This window comes from Metopolophium dirhodum, chromosome 2 (assembly GCF_019925205.1).
Source record: "Metopolophium dirhodum isolate CAU chromosome 2, ASM1992520v1, whole genome shotgun sequence".
Taxonomy (NCBI): domain Eukaryota; kingdom Metazoa; phylum Arthropoda; class Insecta; order Hemiptera; family Aphididae; genus Metopolophium; species Metopolophium dirhodum.
The window spans coordinates 21,062,812-21,081,360 of record NC_083561.1 but is presented as its reverse complement, the minus strand read 5'-3'; the positions used below and the strand labels follow the sequence as shown (position 1 = coordinate 21,081,360).

Genomic DNA, 18,549 nt, shown 5'->3' with positions numbered 1-18,549 from the left:
ATGTTTGTAATTGTATTTATTGTACAGAATCTGATTATACGCCTTCAAGTGATTTGGATGAACAAACTTTGATGATTGGTCAACTTTTAAGAATTTCAGTATCATATTGTCCGTCAATGGCAAAAGCATGGAATGAATTAGCAGGCTGGTGTTATAGATTAGGCCGTAGAGTAGTGGATGAAGCATATAAACGAAATACATATCTGTTGAATGATACAGAGATGGCTACTATAGATGCTTATATTCCTTTCAATGCTACTCGAGAGGATCGAGACAAAATATATAGCATTCTTAATGTAGTTACATCTTCGCCACAAGATGATGATGATATTGGTGTATGATATATTTCATGTACTTCTATGGTTAAAAACTTTTTTTAGATTTAATATTTTTGGTTTAAAATAAAAAAAAAATAAAAATGGTTTTAAAATTAAGTAATTAGTGTAACTTCAATGGTTATTATAACTAGTGTAAACTCGCCATTTATAAAGATGTACATATATATCAAGTTTTAAGTTATCCAAAAATGATATTTATATTTTATTTTATTTTTGATCAACTTCTTAAAAAAAGTTTTGACCTTTGGTATACTTTTTTACTCAGTTAATATATTGTAATGTTTTTATTTTCAGAGTGAACATATTTATACTACTGAAACACTAGAATATCAATTACAGAATGTTTTACACTTTGAAGATATAGAGCTTTCTGGATTGATTGATTGGTGGAGAAAATCTCATTCAAGGATTTATGGATATTATCAATTATCTGCTCAAGCTTATTTTAAATACTTACAGTTATGTAACAATCATCAGGTAAATAAATATAACATTTATAAACAAATTTACCAGAGGTCTTCAAACTGGAATAATAAAATGCTGAATAATTACAATTTATTCATATAAATTAAATAATATTATTCATATAATATTCAACCAAGAATAAAATTATAAAAATATAATTAATACAATTTGTTAGCCCGTCAGCACACATTTATAATTAAATGTATATTATTATAATTTAAAACAACTTTGTTCATCTCATTATTTAGTGCAAAAAAAAGGTCAATGTGTCATGAATATTTTTTGAGGAGCACTGTGCTGTGGTTATTAAAAGTTTGAAAACCACTGAAATATACTATAAGGCATAACCTACATTGTTATACAACTATTATTTTACCAAGTTTTTAAAAAAAGTTAATTGTTGTTGAAACAGTTATTGGTATTTAAATTCGTGAAATTAATTCAGTTGATTTCGAGATATGTGGCTTACCTTTAAAATATCATGTTATTTTTATTCAATTTATGACATTAATTGACAATTTACTGAGAAAATTATAGTATAAATATATAAAATGTTTGGTAATTCTAAATAACTATTTTAATATTAATTAGGAGGAGTCTATTGCAGCAACATTGAGATTATTACGTCTTACTGTTAAACATGCTCTTGAACTACAAGGTTCATTAGAAGAAGGCCTAAGCAATACACCAACACAGCCATGGCGTTCCATTATACCTCAACTATTTTCAAGACTTTCTCACCCTGAACCTTATGTTAGACGTACCGTGTCTGAATTACTTTGTCGTTTAGCCATTGATGTGCCCCATTTGATTACATTCCCTGCAGTTGTTGGATCTGATACCGGTCTCAGTACTATAAATGAAATACCTTCTTCAGGCTTGTTGAAATCTAGTAAAGAGGTTGGAGATGAAACAAATTCAGTGCATGAAGAATTTGATAGCAACGAAGAAGACGATGAGGATTTAAAAATTGGACAAGATGAACAGGCTATGGTGTTGGAAGACTGTTTCCATTCAATGGTCAATACACTATCAAAACAGGTATTTAAAATAATGAATAAATATTTTACTACAAACAATATACATTTAAGAGGACGATACACCCGCATGTGTTTTCTCCGTCTTACAAATGTACAACTTAGAAGAACTGTTAAGCGCGAGAAAGAACCAAAAAGGCTATAGTCATAACTAAGAAACGAGATATTCACCACATAAAAAGAAGAACTTTGGTTGTTTTTATTTTTTTGATATCATTTGTATCAAAAAAGTTTTTCAAGTTTGAAAATCACAAACAAATAAACAATAATGGTTTTTGAAACAGTAAGAACTTTTTTCATATAAGTGATATCAAAAAAATAAAAACAACGTTGCACACCCAAAGTTCTCCTTTTTATGTGGTGAAAATTTTGTTTCTTAGTAATGAGTCTAAAGACCGGATTTATATTCTCTTAAAATACCTTAAATATGATGCTAATATTCTCGAAAAACCTTAAAATATTCTCATTATATTCTCTTAAAAATTTAAAAAATATGCTAAAATATGCAAAATATACAAAAATATGCAAAAATAATCAATAAACATCATTATATTTACTTTAATATGCATTTAAAATTTTTTTTTTTTCAATTTTATATTAATAGTGAGTTAATTATTAGGTATTTAAAGTTTCGTATTCTAATGGAATATTATTGCACTTTAGTAAGAGTTGGAAATGATAAAATAAAAAATTGTAAATGTTCAAAAAAATTTTTTCTGGGTACCGTAATATTAAAATTAAAAATAAATACAAATTTTTTCTGACAATTTACGAAATATTCCAAAATATGCTAAATGAGTTAAATATTCTCTAACCCATAAAATATTCTCAAATATGCAAAAAAAACTTTTTTCTATGCATTCAGAATTGAATAAATCATCCACATTTTTTACTCTCATAAGACTGCATAGACCCAGTAATGATATGTAAAAACATATAAATCCGGTCTTTAGTAATGACTGTAGCCTTCCGGTTTCTTTCCCGCGCAAAACAGTTTTCGCTATGTTGTACTTTTGTAAGACGGAGACAACACATGTGGGTGTAGCGTCCTCTTAATGTATCAATACTTTTTTAAATTGTGTACTTACAACAAAAATTTGATTTTAACAAGTTACTTTAAATATTAAACATTTAATTTTATATTTAGGCCGGTGAAATGATTTCTGAAGTACGGGTTTTAGTATCTGAATTGAGGAGAATTACATTATTGTGGGATGAATTATGGTTAGGAACATTAGTGCAACGTCAAACCGATATAAGTAGACGTATTAGTCAACTAGAGGCAGAGCTGAACAAAACTGAAAATCATCCACATCTTACAGATATAGAAAAAGAACACATTTCTGTTGAAAAATACACTATGTTACTTAAACCAGTAATATATTTTATTTATATCATTTTCGTAATTTTTAACAATTTTATTAAACAATAAACATTTTTATAGATTCTTTTTATATTTGAACAATTACATGCAATTACTTCTGCTAAAGCTGAAACACCTCACGAAGAATGGTTTCAAGATAAATTTGGTAATTTACTACAAATTATATGTAATAATAATAATTATTAATTTGAGAATATATATATTTTTAGGGTCATATATTACTCATATGTTAGATAAATTACGAAAACCTACAGATTCAGTTAGCATAAATGTACAAGAAGTATGGAAGTCTATAAAAAATTTGCAGAGTAATCTACAATCTCGCATAAGCAAAAGAGGTTCATATTCTTTGAAAATGGAAACAATTAGTCCTGTCCTTGCCAATCTTAAAGATACAAAAATTGCCATGCCAGGCGTTGAACGAGTTGTTACAGTAGCTTCCATTCATAATAATGTGGCAATTTTACCTACATTTACTAAACCAAAAAAATTAATATTCTATGGATCTGATGGCAAAGTATATACATACTTGTTTAAAGGTTTAGAAGATCTACACTTAGATGAACGAATAATGCAACTTTTATGTATTACTAATACATTGCTTAGTGGGTCTTCTGATCATTATAGAGCTCACCATTATCCAGTAATACCACTGGGACCAAGATCTGGTTTAATATCTTGGGTAGATGGTGTTGTACCTATATTTATGTTGTATAAGAGATGGCAACAAAGACAGGCTTCTAACAATGATGGTAATAAATAATAATTAAAATCTCTTGTGGTCGAATTTACAATTTTATATTTTTATGTGTTAATTTTATCATAGGTGTGAATATGCGTCCCTCAGAATTATTTAACTCCAAATTAACACCATTGTTGAAAGAAAAAGGAATTGTCAATATGGAAAATAGAAAAGAATGGCCATTAAGTATTCTAAAGGATGTGTTAGTAACTTTGATGAATGAAACGCCAAAAAATTTGCTTTCAAAGTATGTATAACTAGTATAAATATAAAAAAAATTTATAGGAAATATAAGCTTCATAAAATACAGGGTTTCTTGTGAGGATATACCCATAAGCCTTAGTGGGGGACTCGCCACCAAGACAAAAACCGGTTTTTTGCTGTTTTCCCTAGAAACTAAAAAAATTATTAAAAATCATGAGGTTAGTGAAAATAAAATGTTGAAAGGTCAAAAATATATATATAATATATAAAATTCTTATCTATTAATTGAGTCTTAATTTTTTTTTCATGTGTGTTCACCTCTGAAATATAACAAAAAAAAAAATTGAAATTTATATAATATAAACAAGTAAAATAATTAATACTATTTTTTTTTTCTATCTGTTATTTTTTTTTCTTCCTTGGACAGTACACTTATAATATGCAAGTGTAAATAAAAATATTGTATTAGGTATATTGTTTGTATTACACTCGTCATTTCTATTCTAAAAATAAAACAAGGTTTTGAATTAGTAGCCTATTAATGATAGAATTTTTTTTCCTAGCCTCTAAGTATTTATAGTTGTTTAATTATGTATGTATAATCTATTTATTTTTTCTTTTAGTGAACTTTGGACACAAAGTGTTGATTCTGGTTCTTGGTGGCAATCTACATCATTATATGCAACATCGTTGGCTGTTATGTCTGTAATTGGTTATATTATAGGCTTGGGTGATAGACATTTAGATAATGTACTTGTTAATTTACAAACTGGAGAGGTTCGTATATTTTTTATTTATTTTTTGTTCTTAATTTAAGTTTCAGTTTAATTGTGATGGATCTTTTTTTAAGTATCCTAATTAAAATAATAAATAAATTATATTGTTTTAATGTTTTGTGATCCTGTGATGCACAAGTTTACTAAATAGTAAATAGTTACTTTAAAAAAAAATGTTATGTTTTAACCCTATATTGAATTAGATCCCACACTCACGCATGATTTACTGAAAACTATTTTGACTATTTACATAATTGCTACTCACATTCAAACCAAAATTTAACTTTATTTATTTATTCATAATTTTGAATAATTTTAACTATTTCTAATTAAAAAATCTTATGAGTTATGTGTTTTAAATAACTTTTTTGTCACGCCTGCACCGAAAGTTTGGTTTTCGATTGCGGTTGAAACGTTGGAAAGCGTCCTTTTTCCGTCCAGCAGGCGATAAAGCGGGAACCCCTAAAAGTGCCGTGCATTAAAGTGGAAATCCCATTTATCATGCGCAGCACCCAGCACAACCAGACACTGTAATCTATACCACGGTCTTTACAAAACATAAACTTTTAGTTACAATTTATATTCATATTATAACTACATGCGTGACGCTTAAAATAAATAAAACCAAATTGTTTCTTTCTTGAAATATTGTTGTAGTAGAACTATAGTCAAGTCGTTGCATAGATCTCTGCATTACCTTTGCCGTGATCGATGAATGCAGAGGTGTGATAAAGAATAGTATGTGTGGCTCGTGCGGGAAGGCAATTTCAGTCTTGGGCGAAATGCAACTGAAATAGCTCACTTCCCGCCCTGGCCACACAATATACTACAACATAATATAATATAAAGATACCTGAAAAATAAAATACTTAGTAAACAACCTTGAGGGTACTTATAACATGATTAATAATAAATTGAATTACGTGTTATTTTTATGTAATACTTACATACTAATATAATATAACTTTTATTTTTCAATACTTTACATTCTATGTTTTGATCAAATTAAAAGAATCCAAACCTGTCTTAAATTACTATTTCTTTATACCATTATAAATATTTAATTGACTAACTATTGTATTTACAGGTAGTACACATTGACTATAATGTATGTTTTGAGAAAGGTAAAACATTACGTGTGCCAGAAAAAGTTCCTTTTAGGTTAACTCCAAACTTAAAAGAAGCTCTCGGAGTTACAGGGATTGAAGTAATATATTATTCATAAATTATTAATACATTTTTGAATTAACACAAAAAAAATTTTTTAATCAGGGTAAATTTCGTTTGACATGCGAACAAGTGATGAAAGTATTGAGAAAAAACAAAGAAACTTTATTAACATTGTTAGAAGCATTTGTTTATGATCCTCTTATTGATTGGACCCCCGGTAATGAAACTGGATACACAGGTGCTGTATATGGTGGAGGTCGATCAATTGTAATGGAAAATCGATTAAACAGACGACAGCTAGAAAAAGAAATTACATTGGCTATGCTTAATGTGCGCATTACAGAAGCCAAATTTGATTGGTTAAATAATAGGTAATTATTATACAAATACTAATAATCAAAAATCAATCTTCTGTATAGCAGAACCTAACCCAGGTTGCATCTAGTATTCTAGGTCACAGTAATAGATGCGTTGTTCATTGTTTATACTTTACAATGAAAACGATTCTGAGTGTAGACATTTTCTCAGCATTTATGTCTACAAAATAATTCGCAATTTTGAAGAAATTCATCAAAATTTTAATTAAAATATTCTTAAAAAAAATATGGTCGTAAGAAAAACTTATGAAAGACCTTGTACTAAAATTTCTATAAAAATTACTTGTAAACTAAAATTTTATCATACTTAAGTCTAATAAAAACTAACAAAAAACTTATTTGTAATTCTTAATGTCTATAAATATCTCAAAAAGAATAAAATAGTTTTTAAATTTTAGTATGTCTACTGATATATATTTTTAAATTACAACAATATACCAAAATCAATTTTGTTAAAAACTAGTTAATACGTAAATATTTATTTTTTTTCGTAATTTTTAATTTTTTTGATTTTCTTATTATTTTGAAAAGTTATACAAATACAAACTAAGTTCAATTGTTTATCAAAAACTCTAAAAAGTTTCTTCACATTAAAAATAAATAAATAAAAAGGTGGGTAAGTGGATGTCGCTCTGCTGTACAGTAGGTCACAAGTGGGTCACTGTAATGGATGGTGTTAAATTTGAATTCAATGATATAATATCATTGTATAAGAAAAACGATTCTGAGCGAAAACGGTCAGTCAGCCTATGATATTACCAAGTATATTTGATGATATTATTATGAATAAAGTAATTTATATATTATAACCTATTTATGTGGAACCTTGTTTTAAATTTTCAATCCTTAGCTATAAAAGTTGAACATTATATACATTTTTAACTACAAAATAATTATTAAATTATAAATTTGATAAATTTTGTCTAAATTTGAACTTTAAATGCTTATAAAAAAAAATTGTGCCTATTGTAACAATATATCAGGAGCCTTACATTAAATTTTCATGCTTTTTTATGCAACAAATAACATTTTATTGATATTTATAGAAAAAAAACTAAAAAAATTGAAAACTGACAATGTCCATAAACATCCCAAAAAGAGTCAAAATATTTTCAAAATTGTATGGTGTATAGAAAATGAAAATATAAGCATTCAGTACAATTTTCATGTATCTAGTTATTCGTTTTTGAATAACAACTAAATAGCAAATTCGTTACATGAGAAATCGAGTAAATATCAAATGTAAAAATATGAATTTCAAACGCTCATAAAAATTTAAATTTGACTTTCTTGTATTAAATTTTCAAATCTTAGATTTAAAAAGAAAAATTTTTACGAATTCTCAACTCAAAATAATTTGGTAATTTTTGTGATTTTTCCGTATTTTGTCAAGATTTGAACTTTAAATGCTTATAAATAAAAACTGTGACTAAGAATTTTTAATTTTTTTCATCTGCCTTTGAAACAATAACCTAAGAGCCTTCTATTAAATTGTCAAGCTTTTTCAACCAACAAATAAAATTTTATTGATAATTATAGAAAAAAACCTAAAAAAAATGGAAACTGAAAATGTCCGTAAACAGCTCAAAATAAGTCAAAATATTTGGAAAATGTTATGGTGTATAGAAAATTCTATTATAAACATTCAGTTGACATTTCATGTAGCTACGGTCTTTTGTTTTAGAGTTACACCAAAAACCGAAATCGATTTTCTCAAAACAGATTTTGCGTAAAAATTCCCGTTTTTCCTTAATTTTTCTTTTGTTTTTCACGTCGCGTTTGAAAACTACTGAGAAGTTTTTACTTCTGACCCCCCAAAGTACCAACTAGATTCACTTTCCTATCAGAAAAGTTACTGTTGAAGAAAATCCAAGCACTTTTACTGTCCTAAAAGTTGATGACACACAAAAAAAAAAATTAAAAAAATAACACACATCATTGTAAAATCAATACATTCATCGCTTCGCTCAGAATCTAAAACATACATCATTGTCAGACCAATCACCAATACACATTCATAGCTCAGATTTCAGAATTTAAAAAAGAAAACAATTAACGAAGACTAAATTTTTTTAGGGATAATATGTTGGAATCAATGACCAATATTATGGAAAGTTTAAAGAAATTTTTGATGGAAAGAGAAAAGTTACAAAAGATGGAAGAAGGTTTAGCCGAAAGTCATCAGCTCATGGCATTGGTTAAAGAAGCTGAAGCATCACCAGCTGGTCAGCATCCACTGTATAAATTGCCAGAACGATACTTTGCATTACAACAAACCCAGAATATGATGATTGGTGCTACAATGTCATTAAGACAAAAAGTTGAAGACTGTGATTCACGGTTGTCACAGTATGAAATGGCTGTACATTTTCTTGGAAGTAGGCAAATTCGTATATTAATTGATCAAGAAGAGTCAAGGTCAATTCAATTATTTAACAACCTTTTATTTGACGATGTGAAAGAGTTTTTACAAAATGCTGGCCAACCTATTTTAATTGAACAAGTAATATTTGATATTAACATTAATTTGTTTTTTTTTTTTCATGTATAAGATTTGTAATTTTATTTGTTTTTACAGTGTATACAATCAAATGATGATTTAACACTTTTATGCCACCAAAGAAGCAAATTGCTCACGTTGTGTTTAAGATTGCTTTACGATGTACAATGTTTGTTAAATCTGTTTCCAAAATCGCATGTTCGTAATCATCGGCTAACATATTATAGACGATGGTTACAATTGCTAATGGATTGTCCAACAACATCAATGTGTGATCAAATAAAAGAAGAACATAAAATGTTATATTTAGGTGTTCCTAATGCTGAACCCCCAACACCACAAACAGTAGCATATAACATGCAATTACAGCAAGCTGCTCTAGAAGCAAGTCACAGAACTGCTAAAATTGTAGAACGAATCAAAATAATTGACACAGAAAATGAAATAACTTGTTCATTGTTAAATGATGAAAATTCTATCATTAAAATAAATGAAAACTCAAATGAAGGCCTAGAATTTGTTATTGCTACTGGTTTATGTGCAATAAATAAAAAATTTTTGATGATGGAGACTTCTACATCAAGTAAGTTTATCTTTAAAAAAAATGTATAGGAAATTACTAACAATAATTTGGATATTTAGATGCAGGGACACAGCTATTAGATATGACTTCAAAAGATGGAGAATGGGTTTTGGTTGACATGTATATGACTACTACAATTGCAGTTAAAATGGTCTCATCCGTTTTGACTGATAATGATAATGTTGAATTTGATACTGATTTAGCCTTTGCCTTCAACTGTTTACGTGCTATACAAAACCTTTACTGTAGCCTACAGGTATGATTATAATATGATATAATATACTAAATTACTAACATATTTATAATAAATGTTATGTTTAGTTATTGATCTATAATTATATAATATTATAATACATTCAATGCTGCTTCTGATTATTTCTTAAGAATTTTGATTAAATTTCTTACTCTAGAGTACTGCATCTCCTTGAAAAATTTAACATCACTAGCTAAATACTTTAGCTAGTTGATTTATTATATTGAAGAATTATAATACATATTGATATGCCTATTGATTTCTAATTATAGAAAATGAACTACAATTTTTTGGATATCATAATGCCAGAAACCATTAAGAAATTATGTGTGGAAGAACCAAGTACAATAACTATTATCACAGAGTTAAATAATGTAATAAATAATTGTTCATTGAACTTTAATGATTTGATAGAACAACTCAATGTTCATCTTAGACATGTGATTATGGGAATGAAGGTAATTTGCTTTTTTTTGTTCTTTTAAAATGTCATTAAGAGTAGGTCAGCGTATTGTTTATTTTCTCTCTCTAGCTCACACACAACATAGACAAAATGCATTCACACAAATTTGTTTTATTTATGTTTTTAAGTAATTTTAAAGTAAAACAATTACCAGTTAGGATAACATGCATATTTATATCTAGTATTGTTCTAATTTAGTTGCTAATAATTTTTTTATGTCAATAGTTAATATAAATACAGATAAAATACCTCTGGTGGTACTGCAGTTCAAATACTTACACGGAAGAGCCTAAACATATTATAGGCTCAACTTTTCTCTCATTTTTTTGAATACAATATTTTTTTTTTATTAACACTTTAAATACGAAAGATTCAATTTATATATATTCTTTATTTAATTTCAGTCCCCAAATGAAGATTGTCGAACAGTTGTACAACAAGTACGAACAAAATTTGCTGAAATGATAAAAAAACCAGAAAATGTGGTATTATCTCAAGGAGAGATGCTTTTAATTGGCTTTAATGGTCTTTTTGAAGATGTATCTTTGGCTAATGAAAATGTCATTAAAATGACATCCAAGCTCAAAGTTTCGACAGCTTGGAAAACTGTCGATCAAATTAGAGAAGCAAAATCATTACTTGTAAAGTGTACCAGTTGATACTTTAAATGAAATACTTACAATTTACTTTATTAATTCATAGGGAGCTGTTATGGATGAAGGCCCTTGCAGCATATTAGATGATATAATGTTCTTGAAGTCTCTTCTTACTATAAAAGAGGTGTTCAACATGTGTGCTGAAGTAGCAATTAACTTTGGAGGTAGAAATACACAATGTCGTAGTGGTTCTCGCTATAATGAAGATATGATATCCAAGCCCGTGAGATGTTTTGTTGCTGATTATTTAACTAAACGATTATTAGGACTCTTTTCACACACAGTGGCTGTTAATATTTGCTTTTTATTGCAACATACCGGTTTCAATATCAATGGTAACATAATTTGTTCTTTTAAAACCTAATACATTTTTTTTTAAATTGCGGAAAAACATCCCAGTAAAAAATCTTATTGCTAGAAAAAAAAAACAGTATAAAGATTAATCCATTCTAATGTTATTTACTTACACCTTAATAATAGTTAATAACAATTTAAGTGTAGAAACATAAATGTTTAAAATATTAATTTAGCTTTTTACCATTAGATTAAGTACAAAAGAGCATAGTACTAAACATTAATAAATAAAAATAAAATATATATTAGATTTTAACAAAAAAAAAAACTATTCAAATATAATGAAAAAACAGTTGCCAAGTCAGGGATCGGCATGTAAACTTTCTTGATTTTTAATTTTTAGAAATGTATTAACTGATATCACACCCAAACGGTATAACAATTTGAATCCAGAAAAATATCGGTGTGAACAGCCCAACAAAAAATCATTTTCATTTTCATTTAGAGATAGATCTCCAAAACCGGAGAGCGGATTTCGTTGTTTGGAGTCTTGTTGGATTCACATTGGTTAGGAGAAGTGCAGTGAAGATTTTCAGAACTTAATCTTCAATTCTCTACAGAACATTAAAAAAAATTAAAACAAATTTTATTGGGCGTTTTTTAATGTTTTTCAGCTTTACAGCTTTGTAGTGAATTAATGATTGGAGATAAAGTTCTGAAAATATTCACTGCACTTTTCCTATGCAATGTGAATCTAACATGACCCCAAACAACAAAATCCGTTCTCCAGTTTCAGAAATCTACCTCGCTAAATGAAAATCTAGCAAAAAATAACTCTTTTTTATCAGTACAAAATTAAATAATTTTTTAAAAAAAATTTTAATTCCACATTTAGTATTTACTTGATGATCCCTTTTTAAGGAATTATCAACCAACTTTCTACCTATCATAGTTTAGGAGAAAAGTTATAAAAATAGACATTTTGGGACTGTTCGCGCCGACGTTATTATGAATCCAAGTGGTTATACCGCTTGAGTGTGATATCAAATCCCTCTCATTAATATTTTATATTAAAGCTAGCTAAATTATCTTCCTACTCATCATTACTGAGTTACATTTTTATTATTTTCCTATACAACACAAATTCTTGAAGATTTCAAAATTCAGACTTTTTTCATTTCAATTACCATACTTGATTAAAAATCAAGAAAGTAAAAAAATTTAAATTATGTAAAATGAAAATAATAAATAATTACAACATTTTTAATGTTACACTTTATCAAATTACATTTTGAACAACACCATCAAAGTAAATGCAAACAAACTTTTTTGTAATGGATACATAATATTATGGCCATTGTCTAGGCTTATAATTTCTATTAAAAATTCACTATGGTCATGAATATATATTTTATAATATATTATTATCTATTATATGTTTGAACAAAATCAGAACAAGTATATTATCTCAAATATTGCACCTATTTAATATTTTATCATTAAAATTATTATTAATCAATTTAAGAAGTATTAAATGGATGTAACTTTTTTATACTGCTGATTTTTTTACAGTGATTTTTTTCCTTGAGGATTTGTTTCCCAAACAATTTAGTTTTTATATTTCATATATATTTTTGTTGTTTTATAGCTGAATTAGAAAAACGAGATATTGGAGCAGATAGTAAAGTTCCATTAGAAGAACTTTGCAAAAAGTGTATGGAAGAAGGAATTAAAGTTGGTAAATTCAGTCGTGGGCAATCGATGGATTTATCATCTTCTTTGACAAAATTAGAAGAAGTTTGGAGAAAAATTGAACGACACACTCATTTGACACACAGAGCTCATCAATCAGACATTGGTGCACAAAGATTGGCTATACAATATGCAGCCCATTGTTGGCTCCATGCTATCCCAGCTGCTGGACATTTGGATAACTTGCTCATTCCTGGTGAGTACATAGTTATTCAAAATGTTGAATTAATTTAATTTTCATTCCATTTACTTTTAAAGATCGTGGTACAATTTTGATGGAATTAAACAATATATTATCGCCATTGGCAGTAATGCAATCTCAAATTATTGAACACATGGAACATAGAAGTTCATTAACATCGAGTGTTGATCAACGTTTAAAATGGGCTTCAGGGGCAAACCCAACTGTTGTAGAGGTATAATATACTAAGAACATGTTGATAGTTTAATAATATAGGAATAAAACATTTCATAAGTTGTGAATTATAATATTATGTAATACATTTTATAATGTAAAATGTTAACATTTTAGATGGCTAATAATTTTGGAAACAGAATGAAACATGAAAAATTAATGATAGACACCAACCAAAACTTATGCAGTTCTATATTGACAGTAGTCAGTTCTCTGTTGCAAACAGAATCATTATTCACCCGTACTTCAGAAGCTATTTCTGCTGATATTTCATTTTTACAAGTATTTATATTACACAATAATGATTTTTAAAAAAACTTTTAAATACAATTAAGTTGTAGTTACTAGTTATTCTAACAATAATCATACATTATATTATGTTATAACACCAATATGTGTATAAAATAAATACTAATGATTTTATTATTTTTAATAGTTGGTTGAAGATTATCAGAAAGCATGTTACATGGCTACAAATATTGGTATATCAATAACGCCAGAAGAAGAAACTCTTATTAAAGTAGTCCCTATACCTCAAGGACCTATTGAGTGGACTTGGTTGAACAACACAGTTCACATTATTTCTGGTAAATCATCTAAAAAATCTAATTATTTCATATACTGTTATCATTGTGATTTCTCAATAATATTTTATTTGTTAGTTTAATGTGAATTGAATTTATGTAATTTATACATCTTTGTGTTTAGACAATGTTCAACAATTAATGGCTGCCCAAGAACCACTCAGATCAGAAATTGCTTGTATTCAAATATTGATTAAAGAACAATTGAATGTTCTTAAATCCACTTTGACATCCCATAATAAAATAATATCCGACGTTCGTTTATTATTAAAGTCATTGACAAAAGTATGTTTAAATATTTAAATATTTAATATACTGTGCTATATATTTTACTATTAACTATACAAATAATATATAATTTAAAAAAATTTTATTTAGTCTCAATTATTTAATTGTTTTTGCTATTTACTGTAAAATATTTATTTTTATTTGATTTAATTCAAAATTATTTAAATGTATATTGTATAATAGTAATAATATAAAACTGATTAAATTGTTTATTTTTCAGATTGATAATGTTGGTACAGCTAGTATTAACTATTTAACAAAATATTGTTCTTATTTAGACCATTTAATGTCTTTAATTGAACAATTAACAACAATTAATGAACCAACTATTCAACAAGTGAATGTTTTACTCGAATCGATACAATCACTTCACAAAAAAACACGTAAATAAATGCCATTGTACAGTTAAACAAAATATGTTATACTAATTTATATGTTTTATTTCAGCACAAATTTATGATGATTTACTAACAATCTTGGGTGAAAAGGGATTACTTATAAAACAGCATAAACGTCCACCTTTGGTACGTCAGGATAGCATTTGTTTGTCACCAAGAAAAGGATTACCAAGAGATCCCCATACAGGAAAAGGTATTTTAATTTTAAACAATTTAGTTGGGTTGATAGTTGATAAATATCTAAACAATGTTTTTCTAGCGGTTCAAAAATGTAACGCATACGCTGTAAGCGTTTGGCGACGTGTAAGAATGAAACTTGAAGGTAGAGATCCAGATCCTGGTCGAAGATCAACTGTTACTGAACAGGTAATAAAAATTGAATGATCTGTGTAATAGTGTGAAAATCAATTTTTTTTTAACTTCAAATTCTAATAAAACTTTAGTTTTTACTTTGTTTCTATTAAATAAATTTTCTGGTATTCTAATATATTAAATAAATTGAAAATTTTAATGAAAATACAAAATATATACTAACTATGTTACAATATATAAAATCCATCTCAAGTTTAATTGAAGCAACAATGTTCTTAATGAAGAAGACTAATGCACGTATGTTTTGCTCCATCAAACATAATACAATATACCAAATTTTTGTTTATAAGAATCATGTTTTTGTTATTAGTTTTAATATTACACTATGTTGACCCCATATAAAATTTAAAGAAATGATTATTATGTGTTCTCTTGTGGTTCTTTTTATATTTTAATTTTAAAGTATGTTTTAATGTAAAAATGTTCAAAACTCTAAATTTAAAATAATAAAAGAAAGTGAGAACACAGATAATATTCTTACCTTTAAATTTTGATGATAGGTCAATTTACTGTAATATTATAACATATAACACAAAACAGATTTTGCTAAACGCTGGTTTGATATGTTGTGCGTTTGTAAGACAAAAATTACCACATGCATCATCATGTCCTCTTAATCTAATTTTTCAACAGCAGTATTGTTTTTGTAGTAATATCTATCATAAAAAAAGTTATCATATAAAAATTAACTTTTATAAAATGTTTATCTTTAAAAATGTTATAATTTGACAAGCGACTGTTTGAGTGTCCATTCTTAATTCTTATAACTTTGATACTTTATATTTAAAAAATATCCAATTAATAAAATTATTAAATATATTATTGTACATTTTATTTCATTTATTAGGTTAATTGGGTGATAAATGAAGCCACGAATCCAGACAATTTGGCACTGCTGTATGAAGGCTGGACACCATGGGTGTGAATAACCAAAGTTAAAGGCACTTGATGGTGTCTTTTGGGATTGAATTATAAAATACTTTTACTACGACAAATTGAATCAATGACCGCGCAAAACCTAAACGAGTTTTATGAACAAAACTACACAGATGGGTTAGCAGTGTGTTTGTCATTTATAAATTACCAATAAATTATATAAAAAAAAAAAATAATATTATTAATAATAAAAATAAAAAATCCCATAATTATTAGCCATGAGAAAAAGCAATTTATTAAAGAAAGATCAGTGTTATTATAATGGCTATTTAAATGGTATCAGATTAAGGGTAAAGTTGGTGAATATGTCGTATCTCGTAAAAAAAAGAGCATTAGTTTGTGGTAATGATTGTCATTTTTTTTCATTAGCATTAAGTAATTCAATATTTCTTAATATTAGGTCTTTGTTGCGTTTCTAAAAATACATTTACTTTTTCACCACATGTCTATATATATATTTATAATTTTTTTTTTTTGTCACAAAATTTGTTCAATTGTAACACATTTTTTTTGAAACAATGTAGATTTATGACTTTTATTTCTGAAACATAAGAAAATTGTAGAAAATTATACTATACAATGAAACATGGTCGATCTTTTTAAAAATATATACATTTATTAGAACTAATAATAATTATATTGTATGCAAATATGCATGCATTCACCTTAATTAGTAAATAATAATATTTACAAACTTTTTAAATAAATTAAATTGTATTTTTTGTGACAAACAATGGATAGTATGTGTTTATTGTACATGAAAGAAGGAAAAAAATATTGATCATGTGAAAAATGTTTGTTCTGTATTATTTTTGTTTAAAATTTACAACTGTCTTTAAAATTATTTTTCTTTTCGAAAATAGTTTTCGTGCTTTTTATTCTTATAATTATATAAAATTGTTTTATTAAATACATAATAATATATTGTTTTTAATATCTATATTCATATAAGGGTATAGATATATACAAATAATTTTTTGAGGTAATACCTAATATAATATTTTATCAGAATTCAAGATCTGGTGTTAACTGTTAATATTATGTTCATATGTGAATAATTATCATTATGATACACAGTGAAACATATTTTTTAAAAAAAGTTTTTTCACTAGTTTCCTTGTTTTTTAAATTCATTAGTGTGATTTACCATCAGGTGCTCAGGTCCAATACCATCAAACAGTCATAATTTTAAAAATTTAAAAATGACTATAATATTAGCGCCATTCCCGACAAAATTCAATCCTTTATGACCCTCAATAATGTTTCTATATTATGTTTCTATTGCACAGGTACAAATAAATAGTGACCCGTAACCCGTTCCACGTTAAACCCCGTCAAATACCTATTGGCCTTCAAGGCTTCAACGTCGTGATACCTTTGTATAATTGTATTACCCTGTGATATTTGTATTATTATTTAATTAGAAATACATAAATGTATTTCCTTTCATACCTAAGATTAAAAATTTTAATAGAAGATTTTGCACAAGTTTCCTACCTATAACAAACAAAAAAAAGTGTACTTAGACAGAACTTTATCTTTTTATGCGCTTTTAAACTTATAATTTTTTCTACATTTGATATTCAGCGGTAAATAATTGATTTTTTTATTTTTTTATTGATATTTGGTTGTATCTTCAAAGCGAATAACCGTAGACAGTAGACTCATTAAATGTTTACCATATATTTATATCAGCATTTTTCATAAACGGTGAAATTTTTAAACTATATAAAGCCATGATAATTTTTTCAAATTTTATAAACTTTTTTAGTTAGAAATTCATAAAAAGTTTTTCTTTTCATAGCTAAGATAAGAAATTTTAATAAAAGATTCCCAACAAAATTTTCTACTTATAACAAATCAATTAAGTTTAGCGTTAAGTAACAATATTTTTTTATGAGCGTTGGAATATATAATTTTTATGATATTGTATATGTAGTAGTAATTTATCAAAGTCAACGAGACCTTAAAGCACTCACCCAACTACCCACCCACCACCTACAAAAGTTATGGGGTATTTACCCCAGTAGCCATACGTTCGGCGCCACTGAGCTAGGCCTAGGCTAACGCACAGTCTTCGCTCGGAATCGTTTTTCGTATTCAATGATTTATCATTGAATTCAAATATAACACATCCATTACAATAACATACTCGACAACTATACTGTACAGCAAAGTGGTACCCACTTGTGTGCCTTTTTTTAATTTTTTCATTTCTGCCTGTCATCACGATTTGGGGCCGCACTTTTTCGATTTTCTTCAACAGTATCTTGTTTGATGAGAAAGTGAATTGGTTGGTACATTCGGGAGGTCAAATTTTAAAATTCTCAATAGTTTTCAAAAGCGCCGGGAAAAACAACATAACAATTAAGGAAAAACGGGAATTATTACGCAAAATAAGTTTTTGACTAAATTGCATTTGGTTTTTGGTGTAACTTTAAAACAAATGAACGTGTATATAAATGAAATTTTCACTGATTATTTATATTTGCATTTTCTATACACGGTAAAATTTTCAAAATATTTTGATTTGTTTTTAATTGTTTAGGGACATTTTCAGTT

At 27.0% G+C, this 18,549-nt stretch overlaps 1 protein-coding gene across 1 annotated transcript in view; it reads left to right on the top strand.

The window, feature by feature from the left end:
- The window catches only part of LOC132938207 (serine/threonine-protein kinase SMG1), a 30,804-nt gene extending 13,842 nt beyond the window's left edge, over nt 1–16,962 (top strand). The window contains exons 27-51 of the mRNA XM_061004908.1: nt 28–335; nt 633–815; nt 1,395–1,844; nt 2,988–3,215; nt 3,285–3,369; nt 3,434–3,976; nt 4,051–4,213; nt 4,794–4,947; nt 6,034–6,153; nt 6,219–6,487; nt 8,570–8,996; nt 9,072–9,576; nt 9,636–9,832; nt 10,102–10,287; nt 10,697–10,933; nt 10,995–11,283; nt 12,891–13,190; nt 13,253–13,410; nt 13,527–13,691; nt 13,846–13,996; nt 14,118–14,278; nt 14,502–14,664; nt 14,729–14,872; nt 14,939–15,045; nt 15,899–16,962. Of these exons, the coding sequence (XP_060860891.1) occupies nt 28–335; nt 633–815; nt 1,395–1,844; nt 2,988–3,215; nt 3,285–3,369; nt 3,434–3,976; nt 4,051–4,213; nt 4,794–4,947; nt 6,034–6,153; nt 6,219–6,487; nt 8,570–8,996; nt 9,072–9,576; nt 9,636–9,832; nt 10,102–10,287; nt 10,697–10,933; nt 10,995–11,283; nt 12,891–13,190; nt 13,253–13,410; nt 13,527–13,691; nt 13,846–13,996; nt 14,118–14,278; nt 14,502–14,664; nt 14,729–14,872; nt 14,939–15,045; nt 15,899–15,976 (5,771 nt within the window). The 3' untranslated portion in view covers nt 15,977–16,962. The remainder of the gene's footprint in view (nt 1–27; nt 336–632; nt 816–1,394; nt 1,845–2,987; nt 3,216–3,284; nt 3,370–3,433; nt 3,977–4,050; nt 4,214–4,793; nt 4,948–6,033; nt 6,154–6,218; nt 6,488–8,569; nt 8,997–9,071; nt 9,577–9,635; nt 9,833–10,101; nt 10,288–10,696; nt 10,934–10,994; nt 11,284–12,890; nt 13,191–13,252; nt 13,411–13,526; nt 13,692–13,845; nt 13,997–14,117; nt 14,279–14,501; nt 14,665–14,728; nt 14,873–14,938; nt 15,046–15,898) is intronic.
- The last annotated feature ends 1,587 nt before the right edge of the window (nt 16,963–18,549 follow it).